This window comes from Podarcis vaucheri, assembly GCF_965113315.1.
Source record: "Podarcis vaucheri genome assembly, chromosome: 6".
NCBI classification, from domain to species: Eukaryota; Metazoa; Chordata; class Lepidosauria; order Squamata; family Lacertidae; genus Podarcis; species Podarcis vaucheri.
Window position 1 is genome coordinate 51767683 of NC_138764.1, and position 13019 is coordinate 51780701.

Below are 13019 nucleotides of genomic sequence, written 5' to 3' on the forward strand. Positions count from 1 at the left end.
ATTAACTGGATACATTGTTACCTTTTAGAGCAAATTACTGAAAGGAGGCTTGGAGAGATTGAACTAGCTGCCCCCTTTCTGTCAAGACACAAATGTTTGCTTCCTCCTTTTTCATTAAACAGTATCTACTGGGATCTGTTATTTTCCCATCTGTTTATTCCGTTTTGAATAATTTAAATAGAATGGAGATTTCTGTTGACACATGCATATGATTTTCAGAAAGTTAAATGGTGACATCAAGATAGGTCAAATTAAAACCTGTCAGAAACCAAATGTACCAAATTCATGATGCAATTATTGAAGCGTGGAATATACACAGCCTTGTCAGTAGGCACTGGACACACAAACAGACCCCTTGAGACAAATGTTTTGATGGCCTTCATCTCAACAATGATGCCATTAAAATGGAAACACCAGGTAAGAAAGCAGGCTGGTAGTGCACAGGATGGAGCAAAACCTGATTTCGATGAAGATTTTGAATTTATTATAGGTACGCAAAGGAGAAGTTGGCTGAATAGCACCCCAAAATTACAAAGAAAAATTGGGATGGGGAAAATAGGTATTACAGCTTTTTGTAAAAAAAATGGTTCAACAGACTGATTTTATAGCATGAGGCTCTTAATCTCAGAGTCGTGGGCTGAGCCCCACATAAGGCAAAAGATTTCTGCATTGCAGGGGTTGGACTAGATGTGGTCACTTCCAACTCTACAATTCTATGAAACTTGGCAGTGTATAAGAGGTTAGGATGAGTATGGCCCATACCGCATTTGAGGTGGAAAGGATAATAAATGGTGTCTTATGAATGAGCTAAATGTGTGGTGATCAGGTTTGAGAAGTATGCTGATTTCTTACACAAACTTTGCTGGAGTAGTTTTGAAGGAAAAATTCTCTATTTATACTGTGTCCTTTTGGAAATCGTGCTAAGTCAAGGGGAACATCTAGTATGTGTCATTGCCCATGAATTGTGTAACATGTTTGCAGTTTTAAAGGCATTTTTTGTGGCCACTGTCATTAAATGGGGGTTTATAAGAAAAGACCCTGCAAGTGCCTGTTGTGACAGAAGGTTATGTTCAGGGGAGAGGGATGAATGAAATGTTGTGTGAATGACAAGCAGAGAGGGTTGGTTGGAATATGACCATTAGTGTAGCTCTTTGAAGGACAGAAAAAACACTGGTGGGGAGAGGGACAGATGAGAGAGAGAGATGGAAATATTCACAGACTAGGCCTATCAGCCTTGAAGTGTTTACAGTTCAGGTAGTCAAGAGGTTAGAAATTACAGGTGTGAAAATATACTGGGCGAAGAAACCACAGGTGATAAGTAAAAAATAGTTTGTAAGGCAAGAGGGGAGTGGAAAATATAACTGAGATGCACTACAGCTGCATTCTTCACAGCAGCTTTTGAAGACACAGAAAAGCCTTCAAACTAAAATGGAGGGAAGGGAGATTTAGGGGTCAACTGTGTGGCTCTGTATATGTACGTGCTGAAAATCCTCTTTTTCGAGTGCAACCTCTAAGGTTAGGTATGACAATTGACTTAAGCAAGAACAACAACCACCTAGCCACCACCTAGCTCCTGGACCTTTCACATTCATAGACGGTGCAGAAATCTGCCTGGATGATTGCAAGGCACACGAACCTGCACGACCCCTTGCCCAGTGAACTAATTATTACAGGTAGAGAAGTAGCGGCCTGCAAAAGTTGGCAACCCCAATAAAGACATAGGAGCCTAGTTAAGAAAAAATATTGGCAACCCTTATTTATAACTTCTTCTTAAAAAAAATGAGCAGAAAGGCAGCCGGAGTCATTAGCGGTTTGCAGCCCATTAAACATAGTAGACTGGTGGGGATGGGGGAAGTTGGCAACCCATATTTCCAACCTTTCCCCCTTGTTTAAAAAAGGAGGCAGCTGTTATAGGTGGAGAAGCAGTGGCAACCAGTAAAAGCTGAAACACTTTTAAAGAACTAATCACATGATGCGATACCATACAGTACCATATCAGTATTGCCTAAATAATATGTCTGTTAACAGCTGTCTTTTCACAGCATTTTGGGGAGTGAACACGAAAAGCCCTTAATACGACGTGTTAAACTGAAAGGTTTTTTGTTAATTGAATTTATCCATTGCCTCCGCTGTTCTTTCTGACAGCAGCAAAGTAAGAGATTAACAGAGTCATTCTAAACTTGAATTCTGCCAGCTGAATGGTTGTAGGTTTCAGCAGAAGTCCTGCTATAGAGGCTGAGGAGCAGATAAACTGTCTCCACACAAAAAATGTGGTGATACGCTGCGGGCATGGTGGTTCTGCAAGCAAAGATAAAGTGAAACAGGATGGATTTGAGGGCAGGATGTGGACAGCACAGGGTAGGAGCACACTCACACTGCATCAATGGTACCAGGAAATGGTGGGGGAACTGAGTGAATTTGAGCTAGCAATCTCCTGCTCTACATTGTGTCCACTTTGCAGACTATACCACAGAGCTCTCGTGCTGCTGCTTTTGCCTAGTTTGAAGGTGGCTTATTGTGAAATTTACGTGAGCTTGTTTGAAACTATAACCTCTGATTCATATATAATGATAAGCCAGGTTTTGTTAAAAGTGTAACTAAATTTGCTAAAGCCCTCTTTTTCTCGCCATTTGGGAGAAGAGTTGGGCAGGGGAAGATGTGAGCCTAAGACTTTCAGCAGCTCTTTGCTGTTTGTGTTTATAGCACTACTAAACCATGGTTTCATAGCTCCTTTATGGACAGGGAATTGTTCTAGGAATGTAATTTGATGGTTATTGTAGGCCTGAGGTTAGACATCTGAGCCAAGGCACTTCAGTTGGTTCTTCCAGGTCCTTAGTTATGCTGTGTTTCTTCACAGGGTCCCAAGCCTCTTCCTCAGACGAAGTCTTCTTAAAGTCTGGGTCAGGAGGGAACTGGACTGTTGGAAGCCATTTGGAATCCTACAACATTTGGAAGGCCATAGGTTCCCCTTCCCTGTCTTAGAGTAGGAATGTCCCATTTGACACAATTTCAAAAAAAGTAATTTGCATGGCTTGACACTAATTTCCAACACAAGAAAAGGATTGTCCTACCCTGGCTTGAAGAAAACACCCAATTGGTATTAGATAAATTGATCTGTGTTTTTGGTTTGAAAATTGTGTAAACCTTATTTCTGCTATCAATAATACTCCCATAAACAAACAGTGGTTGATCAATATCCTATTACTGCTATAGGCAGATGCACTTTGTTTCTAATTAGAAATTCATTGAATTGCAAAGCCCACCTTCCCAACAAATCGCAGGCCCTAAATGTTAATAATTGCTTTCCCTAATCTATACTTTTTTCTGTCCGAATGCTTTTCCTGTTATTTAGTACGACTAAACAACAACAACAATATTACACAGAGGCTAAGTCTGACAACGAAGAAGCAGTTCTTCCAGGCTGAAGTTGTAATCCATATCCTATATAGATTCTTTTTCTAATGTTAATAGCACCACATGTGGCCCTTATTGTTTTTATTCTGTTTATTCTTTCTTTGAAATAAATAGCTGTTTAACACAGATTTTATTAGCTCCTGCTGCTTATTTCTCACATTCAGGCCTAATTCTCTGTTTGTGGCACTAGGGTGATCTGTATTGGTATTATAGTAATTGATGTTACAAACACAGCAATAAGGCTATGACTTTGTAATTTTACCAAATAAAAACTCCAGGCCACAGGAAAATCTCCATGTTATATGTGCACCAAAACAAAGCTTTTAACATTTTTAAAGCAACTTCAGGAGGAGTAGAACTTCAATTTGCACAGGCCTGCCAGATGGTTAAAGGTTGTTCCTAAATGGATGGCCTTGATTTTAACTGGTTCACACCATTTTTTAAAAGATGATAGTAACTCAGTTCAGTTAATATTTGAGATCTCTTAAGGGAAGTAACACTTTTTATTGATCAAGTAGTATAGAGAGGAAGATATGGAAGCCATTTTACACATATTGAGTCCAATTGGGGAATTGAAATTCAATTTAGTTCATATTTAAAGGCGAACCTACCCAATTTTCACTTTTCAAAACAAGATGAGGGCTGAAACCTATCCATCCTTCAAAATTCACATTTATCCAAATTTAGCAATACCATTCTCTAGGGAAATAATGTGTATGAAATGCCTATACTAGGGCAAACTGTACATAAGCTGCATATGCTAGTAAAAAAATAGCATACAAAAATGGGCAATGTAGGAGAAATTGTTCTGCAGGATAGATAAAATTGCATACAAACATGTGTTAGGAGAAAATCACATTAAAATGCTGGTGAATTTTCAAGACTTCAATTTTTATTTTTATTTACAAACTGATGAGGTAGTGTGGAGAGCTGAACTTTAGATTGGAAAAATGAGAAACAGAGAGACAGAAACTGACACGTTTGCCCATGCCCAGTGCTTTTTTCCAGGAGTACTAAGGGTACGCAGCACTGGCACCTCTTTTTTGTTGTTGCTAAAAAGTGTGGCACTTACTGTAACAATTTCATGGTGACTACTGGCACCTATTTTTTTTTCCTAGAAAAAAGCACTACCCATGCCTAGGTCCAATCTCAAGACAGGAGTGTGCTTAGTCCTCTTGAAAACATCTGTGCTTAGGGCTGCAGTTCTATACCTATGGCATATACCTGGGAGTAAACTCTGTTGTAATCAATGAAGCTTGCTTCTGAATAGATATACATGGGATTGTATTGTAACAGTGTCTTTCCCCCCTGGTATCAGTGGGAGTTCGTTAGCCTTCTCCAGACTGTGCCAACTCTGTAATGCAATAGATGTAGAAACCTTACCTTCTACATTACCATCAGCATGAAATAGTCTTTCCCAAGATAATGCATCAGTTTAAATGCAATTACAACCCCAGTTTTAATATTTTCAAATATTGAATGATGCAATTAATCATACTCACCAGTTTTCCAAACATTTTGATTTCTGAATAACTGGACCACTCTCCTACTCTAAATGAATAAAATGAGAGTCAGGATTACTAAACCACAGAGTTTACAGGGTATAGTCAGGTTTTCTTTCCCTTGATAAAGCAGGGATAGCCTCACAGTACTTATTTAATCATGTAGCAAGAATCATTAAAAGAAGTGTGGCTTTCAAAGCCTTAAGAGCACAGTTTCTTGCTCTGTACTGCCTGTCTGAGAAAGAAAGTGTTGAATTTGATAGTGATATTTCTTTTCATTTAAGCTCCATCCATTATTCCTGGTAGCGGACTTGTAGGACTGTGCATTTATGTTTGAACTAAAAAAAACCCACCAGTCTTCCTTGGGGGACTAAGTACCATTCAGATTTGAGAAGTCTGCTTTTATGATTTCCTATTCCCTTAATCATTTCTTTGCCAACCTGTACTTCCTCAGCTATTTTAATCTTTCTTCTTGAATTGATCTTGTAGCACCTGATACCTTTCAACACTTTTCACTGAACTGATTTCTAATTTGTCATATTGGAATCGATTTAAGTGTTTCCCTGTGCTCTTAACAAGTAGTAAGAGTCACCATATTCCTCCAGTTCAGGGTCATCACAGCAGAGGAAGCCTTTAAACATTTGCTACTGCTCTCAAGAGAAAAAACACTGAAGAGTTTTCTCTTAATGTGCTTATGAAATAAATCAGATTATCACAGCTCCACATTCCACAATATGTCCAAAATTACTATTATTGCTTGAAAAACGTGCCTTGTGAATATTCAGGGCCTCCACCATGGTAATCATTCCCAGTTTGACCTCACTTCAGATATGCTGTCCCAGCCAAGGGGTTTCATAAACTGGATTTCTTCCATGTTGTTTATTTTTATCTTGACCTTACTGTTGGGTTGACCAGGAAAGAAAGTAGTCATATTCCACGGATACATGGATGGTGAGTCTATGGCCCTTCAGATGTGGGACCAACTCCCTTCAGTCAGGAATGATGCAAGTTGTGTGATAAGAGTGATAAATTATTTTTCAACATTCCACCCTGAGCAAGTGGATAAATTTTTGATCATGGGGAGACATCAGTGGTTTTGCTGTTTGGCTGTTCTGAAAAACAAGATCTCATTCTTCAAATGGAAGCTGTTGTGTCACAAATTAGAATGCCTTTTTTTAAAAAAAAAAACTTTATTGGGGGGATGAGTCATTGTATGGGCATGCTAGCACATCCACTGGTTCAACCCTGGTTTTGACCCTGAATACTAAAACATCTAAGACTACAGCCATATGCAAATAGCATCTTGAAATGTTCTATTGTATTTGTGGGCAGAAAAAGTAGGAGAGGGCATTTCTCTTGTAGGGGAGTAATCCAACAATTTCTTATGGGTTTGGGTGCCCACCAGTAGCAGCAGCACAGCTTCTTATTTGTTCCTGAGTTTTTTTAGTTGCTACTATTTTTGCTGCCATTGTAAATGGCAGAAGGAGACCAACTATGTTGGCAGCCAAACCACAACCTTGCATCTGCTGCAATGCCCTAGGTCTAGCATCCTTCTGGGGTATTGGGGGTGGGTGGCTGCCACCCCCCCCAAAAAAAAAATGGTGGTGAATTTTCAGAGAAAATTCTGTAAAGTGTTTTTTTGGGGGTGAGCAAAAGGAAAATGACTGAGAAATTTCAGCTCAACTCTAAGACGAACCTTCTGATGTGCAAAATTTGCAAGGGTGAGCAGGGATGGAGGCAGAGTATAAGTAAAGAATGGGAGAAAGAGGAGATCATTTCATTTTTATGTGCTTCCAAAACTCAGTCATTGCCCAATTATTGCTTTCTACCTTGCTGATGGATATTATACACTGAGGAATTGGTGATAAGAATCTTTATAATCAGGATTAATCCTATCATCGGCCACACTGAGCCACATGGCTCAGATGGTGGGCTATGCACCTCTTACCTGCTGCCTGCAGGGACAAATACTACCCTGGCTGGACAACTAGCCACTGGCACTACTGCCACCAATGATTCTTCCTTCCTCCCAGCTGCCACTCTTTCCTCCTACCTACCCACTGTTGCTGCTGCCCACAACCCAATTCTCTCTGGGGAGTCTATCTTATGCATTTCTCTGAGTGCACAGCCCTTCCTCAGAGTGATGCATTGCCGATGAGGTCACACCAGAGACTGCTATGCTGCCGCCATATTGCAACGATGCTAAAAAGTGTCTGTTAGTTCATATCTGATTTTAACATTTTTGTATGGTTTTTGTTGTATGGCTTTATGTATGATTGCTTCAAACCACTCTGATATATTTTATGGATAGTGCTATATAAATACTTAAATAAATAAATAAATAAATAAATAAATTGTACTGCTTTATGTATCTTTGCATTTTAAACTTAAAGTAACTTTAAGCGGCTTCACCCATAATGCCTGAGGAAAGACCTCTTTCCCAAGCAAGGCATTGAGTTCACCCTGTGCTCCAATTCCTTATGCATCAGAAGCAATAAGAAAGAGCTGGGATTCTGCCACATGTAGAGTTTGATTTTTATATTGCATTTGGTGCGAGCTTTGCCTTTATACTATGGAAATAGCAGGAATGTATAGGGATAGTTTTGTTTCCATTCATGATACTCTCCCCCCCCATACCTTTGCAATAGTCATTAAACTACCCATATGTGTTCTTCTGTATTATTCATATTGGCCTCTGCTTTTGAACCACGACTGGAAATACAAAGATATAGAAAGTGTATAGGAAGGTGACTGACCAGATGCTTCAGGAAATTCACAAAAGCTCCTACAAAGAGTGTTCACATTTTATTGGAGTCCACCTACACACCTGCATTATTGATAATAAAATCCACACAAAGTAATAGGCATGGGTAGTTGAGTTTTACGAAGATCCCTGCCAAGTGTCAACAAGATGAGTGGCACATTTTATCATGATCCAATGATACATTTGCAACTAATAATAGAGGGCAAAGGAAGTATGAGATTGTGCTATATTACATGAATAAAGATCTGTTGGAGGGGTTAGTTGAAAGAATTTATTATTTAGTGCTTGAGTGTGATAACATTTTATGTTTTTAATTATCAGAGTATCTGCTTTAAAAGGAACAGAAATAGCATTTTTGTCTTGATCAGAGGGTATATCCAAATTGTACTGCAGGGTGTTGTGGCACTCCAACCAAGGAATAGCCAATCAGAGAAAAAATGTAGAAACTTCATCAAGAGAACTTAATTTTTCCGAGTTTGATAGCTTAACATTTTGGAGAAAACATGCCACACTTCCTTGTCTGGATCAAGAACTGATTGCAGTCAGATGTAATTTGATGGTGGTGTTAATGAGGAAACAGTTCTAGGTGTCGGTATCACTAGCCATCTTTGTACTGGGCTTCTTTTCACAAACTGTATGATAAAGGAAAGAACTGAACGATCTGTGGTACCTTTACACGTGGGTAGTGAGAGTTGGGTAATGTACCAAGAAGAAATAAGAGTGGTGCAGGAGAACATCTTGCAGATAATCTAGCCTTAAATGAATTAGTTAATTTACACAAAAAATAATTCCTTCTTTGCACTCTTCCAACTCACCCTGAGTTAATTAAGGTTAGAATTAAATAGAAAAAAGTCAGCAAATATCTCCAAGGGCATCAATACTAGGGAAAAGAAGTAAGTGCTGAGAGAGAGAAAGAGAGGGAATATATGCCAGTATAAAAGGTTAAAAGAACGCTGAAAGTTTAAAGTCTTAAGTCAGGAAAAGTTAGTGAAGAAGTAAGCAATGAAGAAATTTTAAGGTCAGGTTAGAATTGCAATTTAGAACTATTCAGCGACAAATCTAATAAAGACAGTTTTAGAGCCTAATAAAAGTTTGGCTACCATACTGAAATGAACAGTGCTCGATGGCATGCGTTGGTGGGTTGTGTCTGTATAATGGGTTCAACTCATATATTCTGAGAGGTTAGAACAGCTCAACATTCTGGCTCAGTTGGAGAAAGGTGGCTCCCATGGTAGTAGAAAGATAAATTGAAGTGTTGAGGAGATTTGTTTTAGTTTTTGTTCTAAATGCTGGTTCATATCGAATGAGGATAAAAAGAAGTACATGATACAATGAAAAAATATGAAAAATAGTTCAGTTCTTTCTTAATAGGTATGTTTTGGTTTAGGAATGTATTTGTAAGAAGAAGTCAGATAGCTTGGCATCTTATGAATTTGACCTCCCACCCCAAGGTATCTTGGGTTTAAATATTGTTGTACCCTGAAACCTGCAGTGGGATGGGACCTGTTGGAAGACATAGAAAAAGGCTGACCCAAGTAAACCAATGCTCAGAGTTGTCCACTGTTATGTACTGAAGTTCTCACCCTGGGCCAACAGGGGGATACTGTAGATAGTTATGCAAATAAGGGATTGAAAGTGACGTTCAGTGATTGGATAGTTTTAGAAAATTGTTACAGTTACATTGTACTGGAGCTCTATATAAGCAGGCTGACTGAACCCTTCAGTTCAGTTCTGTCCTGGTCTGTGAATAAACAAGAGCTGTTTGAAGAATCGCTGTGTCGTCTGATATGTTCACCCACAACTTAACATCCACAATGCTCTTCTTCTTGTACAATAACACTCCCAAGGAAAAAGGAGGTGGCCAAACTTGCACCATTAGTGCCCTTTCATGGACATGAATTATATCTTATGTTCACTTGCAAGTAGGAACTAAACACACTTGACTGTCAGTAAAGTTCGTATACCATCGAATGAATTTCATTCAGCATTTCGACTGCACAGACATAAGTTTCAATCTTTTAGATGAGGCCTTGAAAGAGCAAGATTTTGGGAAAGGCAAACTTTTCAGTTTAGTGTTCATGCAGGCGTGCTTCCATTTTCAAGGACTTCTAAGTGTCACCAAAAGAATAGAGACAGCGTAATGATGAGAATTAGATTAGAAGTGGATCAATAGGCCTGACAATAAATGAAAGCAACACAGACATTATTGAGCAGATTAGGAGAGATAAATTAAAGTGGACAGTATATTCTGCAATGCCAGTGCTACACAAATGTTGGACGAAGAGAGTTTAGAAGAATAACAACTATTAGGAAGTGTAAGGAAAAAGAAGTAAATGGCTGTAACATTTGAATGATGAAGGGGGGGGGGACTCTCTATGCTGTAGTGAATGTCAAACGAATGCTGGATGCACCAAAATAAATGAATTGTCAATGTGAATAGCACTAGTACTTTCTTAGAATTTAGTTACCTACCATTGATGGGTGACGAGTGCACAGTGACATGCTTAAAGATTAAAATAATTATAAGATAACTTGTTCAGAACATACTTAGTCTAAACACCTTTGTTAGTGATTTTGCGAACCAGAAATATGAGGATTTCCAAAACCTTTTAAACAAAAAACTATATGTATGTGAGATCTGCAGAAATATGGCTTATCTTTTCAGAGCTCATTAGTTGTTCTATGAGTTCCAGATCCAGACTGCTCATTTTTCAAATTCATTGTACTGTTTTTATAATGTTTCGCCTGAGCCAACCTATTCTGAACAGATTCTGTAAATGGTTTTGGACAGGTAAGCTCACCTTTCAGATGTGTGGGTAGATCATCACATCACGGTGACATGTGTACTCTTAAGTACACAATTATACAAATATGCTTGGAATTCATATCAAATATATGCAGTCAAAGCCAATATTGTAGCTTCTTAACCAAGATATCAAAACTGTATTTTAGTCAGTATTTTAGTGGAAGAGGATAAAATATTGTAGGAATTTCTACTTTCCCTAATCACAGTACAGCTCCAATGCCAATTTGAAGAAATGATCACATTCTTTTACTTATACAGATGAAGTTACAGGTAGGTAGTTGTGTTGGTCTGCTGTAGTCAAAACAAAATAAAAAAATTCCTTCCAGTAGCAGCTTAAAGGTAAAGGTAAAGGTACCCCTGCCCGAACGGGCCAGTCTTGCCAGACTCTGGGGTTTGTGCGCCCATCTCACATCTATTGGCCGGGGGCCAGCGCTGTCCGGAGACACTTCCGGGTCACGTGGCCAGCGTGACAACGCTGCTCTGGCGAGCCAGAGCCGCACACGGAACGCCGTTTACCTTCCCGCTGGTAAGCGGTACCTATTTATCTACTTGCCCCCGGGGGTGCTTTCGAACTGCTAGGTTGGCAGGCGCTGGGACCGAGCAGCGGGAGCGCACCCCGCCGCGGGGATTCGAACCGCCGACCTTTCGATCGGCAAGCCCTAGGCGCTGAGGCTTTAGCCCACAGCGCCACCCGCGTCCCTAGAGACCAACTAAGTCTCTAAGGTGCTACTAGAGGGATTTTTTTTTATTCTACAGATGAAGACAGTGGAAAGTTTCCAAGTGATTTGACTAGAGAGCAGTGGACTTCAAAGTGTGTTCCTACAACCCTGGGCGGCTTGCAAACTATTACTTATTTCTCCCTGATCTGACATTTGCACCAGCAAGGGGGAGTAGGGAACATTTTAGGGCAGTTTGTCAATTTGCTAGGGATGTCAAACAGGTAAGCCACCATTCCCTGCTGGTGGCCAAGGCAAACCAAGAGGCCCTGTAGAACAAATATGCCCCACTCCAATTATCACGTTTTAACAGTACATAGCACCATGACTGTCAAATCAATGTGGAAAGGGTTCCCTGAATGTAGGATACAGTGGTGCCTCGCAAAACGAAATTACAGTGGTGCCTCACAAGACGAAATTAATTCGTTCCGCGAGTTTTTTCGTCTAGCGAATTTTTCGTCTTGCGAAGCACGGTGTCGGAAAAGTTTTGGAAAAGCTTCAAAAATCACCAAAAACCTCAAAAAAGGCTACCACACTGCGTTCTATGAGTTCCTCCTCGAAGTCAAGTCGCAACTGTATTAACGATGTTAAGAAAAAGGAAACAAACTTGCAAAAAACGCAAGACCATAGGGAAATTCGTCTTGCGAATCAGCTCAAAAACCGCAAAACCCTTTCGTCTAGCGAGTTTTTCGTCTTGCGAGGCATTCGTCTTGCGGGGCACCACTGTATCTGAAATACACTGAACCATCTAACAAAGTTTTGGAAAACTGTATCTCAGAAAAGCATTGAAGGAATTCTTGCTTTTACTCACTGAAAATTTGTGCATATATTTTCTGAATCCAAGGGCTGACATTTTTTCAGAGGTGATATGAGAACAGCTTCCATGTGGTTGGATTCCACACCTCTCTAGAACCATGTGACTTAATTCCTGCCCTCTTTTCTCCTCCAAGCTTTCCCAGTTGGATGAATAGGTCTCTGCTATTTGGTGTCCATTTTTTATTGTTTCTTAACACTAAACACTACTGTTTTAGTTTATTATGTTTTGTACATTGCCTTGAGATATATATGTGAAAGGTGATTGATTGATTGATTGATATATGTTGCCACAATAGTAATGGGAGCCATGCAAAGGTAACTTCAATGCTGTTCTGGTCATGAAGTGGGCCTCAATGTTTATAGTTCTGCTTCCTTGTTCTCTGTATTGTTTTCCTGCAAGTGCTGGTATTGTGTCCAATGGCATCAAGCTTCTGGAAGGATAGTTACAGAATCAGTTATTTGTGGTAGCAACAAAGCCCTTGATTATCCAAGGCCTCTTTCTCTCACTTTTAATTAACTTCTATCTCATTTACTCCTCCACTGTGAAAATAAGGTGTTGTTTTATTTTTATAAAAAAAGCACGGATGCTAATTTGTGCCACAGAATCCTGCACATCAGTACCACACTTTAAATCATATAATATCCTTTGCCGATGTGTTAAATGCTTCCTTGGTTTGACAAAGGTTGTTAAATCTAAGCAGACACGCATATGTGCATTTTTACCACTAAATTAATTACCAACACGCTAAAAGAGTGCAAGAGAGAAGGCATTCAAAGGGCTGGGCACGGTGCACATGGCTTCCATCCAAAAGAATAACATTGAGCCATGTAAGTCATAATTAATTCTATTGCAAATGTCAGAACACTTGCTTGGCATGTCTAAGCTGACCTACGAAAATTAGTCATCTTTCAGCAACTCCTTTTATCATTTGTTTTTCAGCAACAGCGGCAACTTGACCTCTTGACTATAACCAACCCTGGTGAGTAAGCCACAAGGCTCA

General features: G+C 39.6%; 1 protein-coding gene across 2 annotated transcripts in view; it reads left to right on the top strand.

Moving 5' to 3' along the window:
• LOC309534535 (BEN domain-containing protein 5-like) overlaps nt 1-13019 on the top strand; it is a 730363-nt gene that overhangs the window by 347618 nt on the left and 369726 nt on the right. For both annotated transcript variants that reach the window (XM_082226761.1, XM_082226765.1), the window contains exon 6: nt 12959-12998. In XM_082226761.1, coding sequence (XP_082082887.1) covers nt 12959-12998 — 40 coding nt within the window. The remainder of the gene's footprint in view (nt 1-12958; nt 12999-13019) is intronic.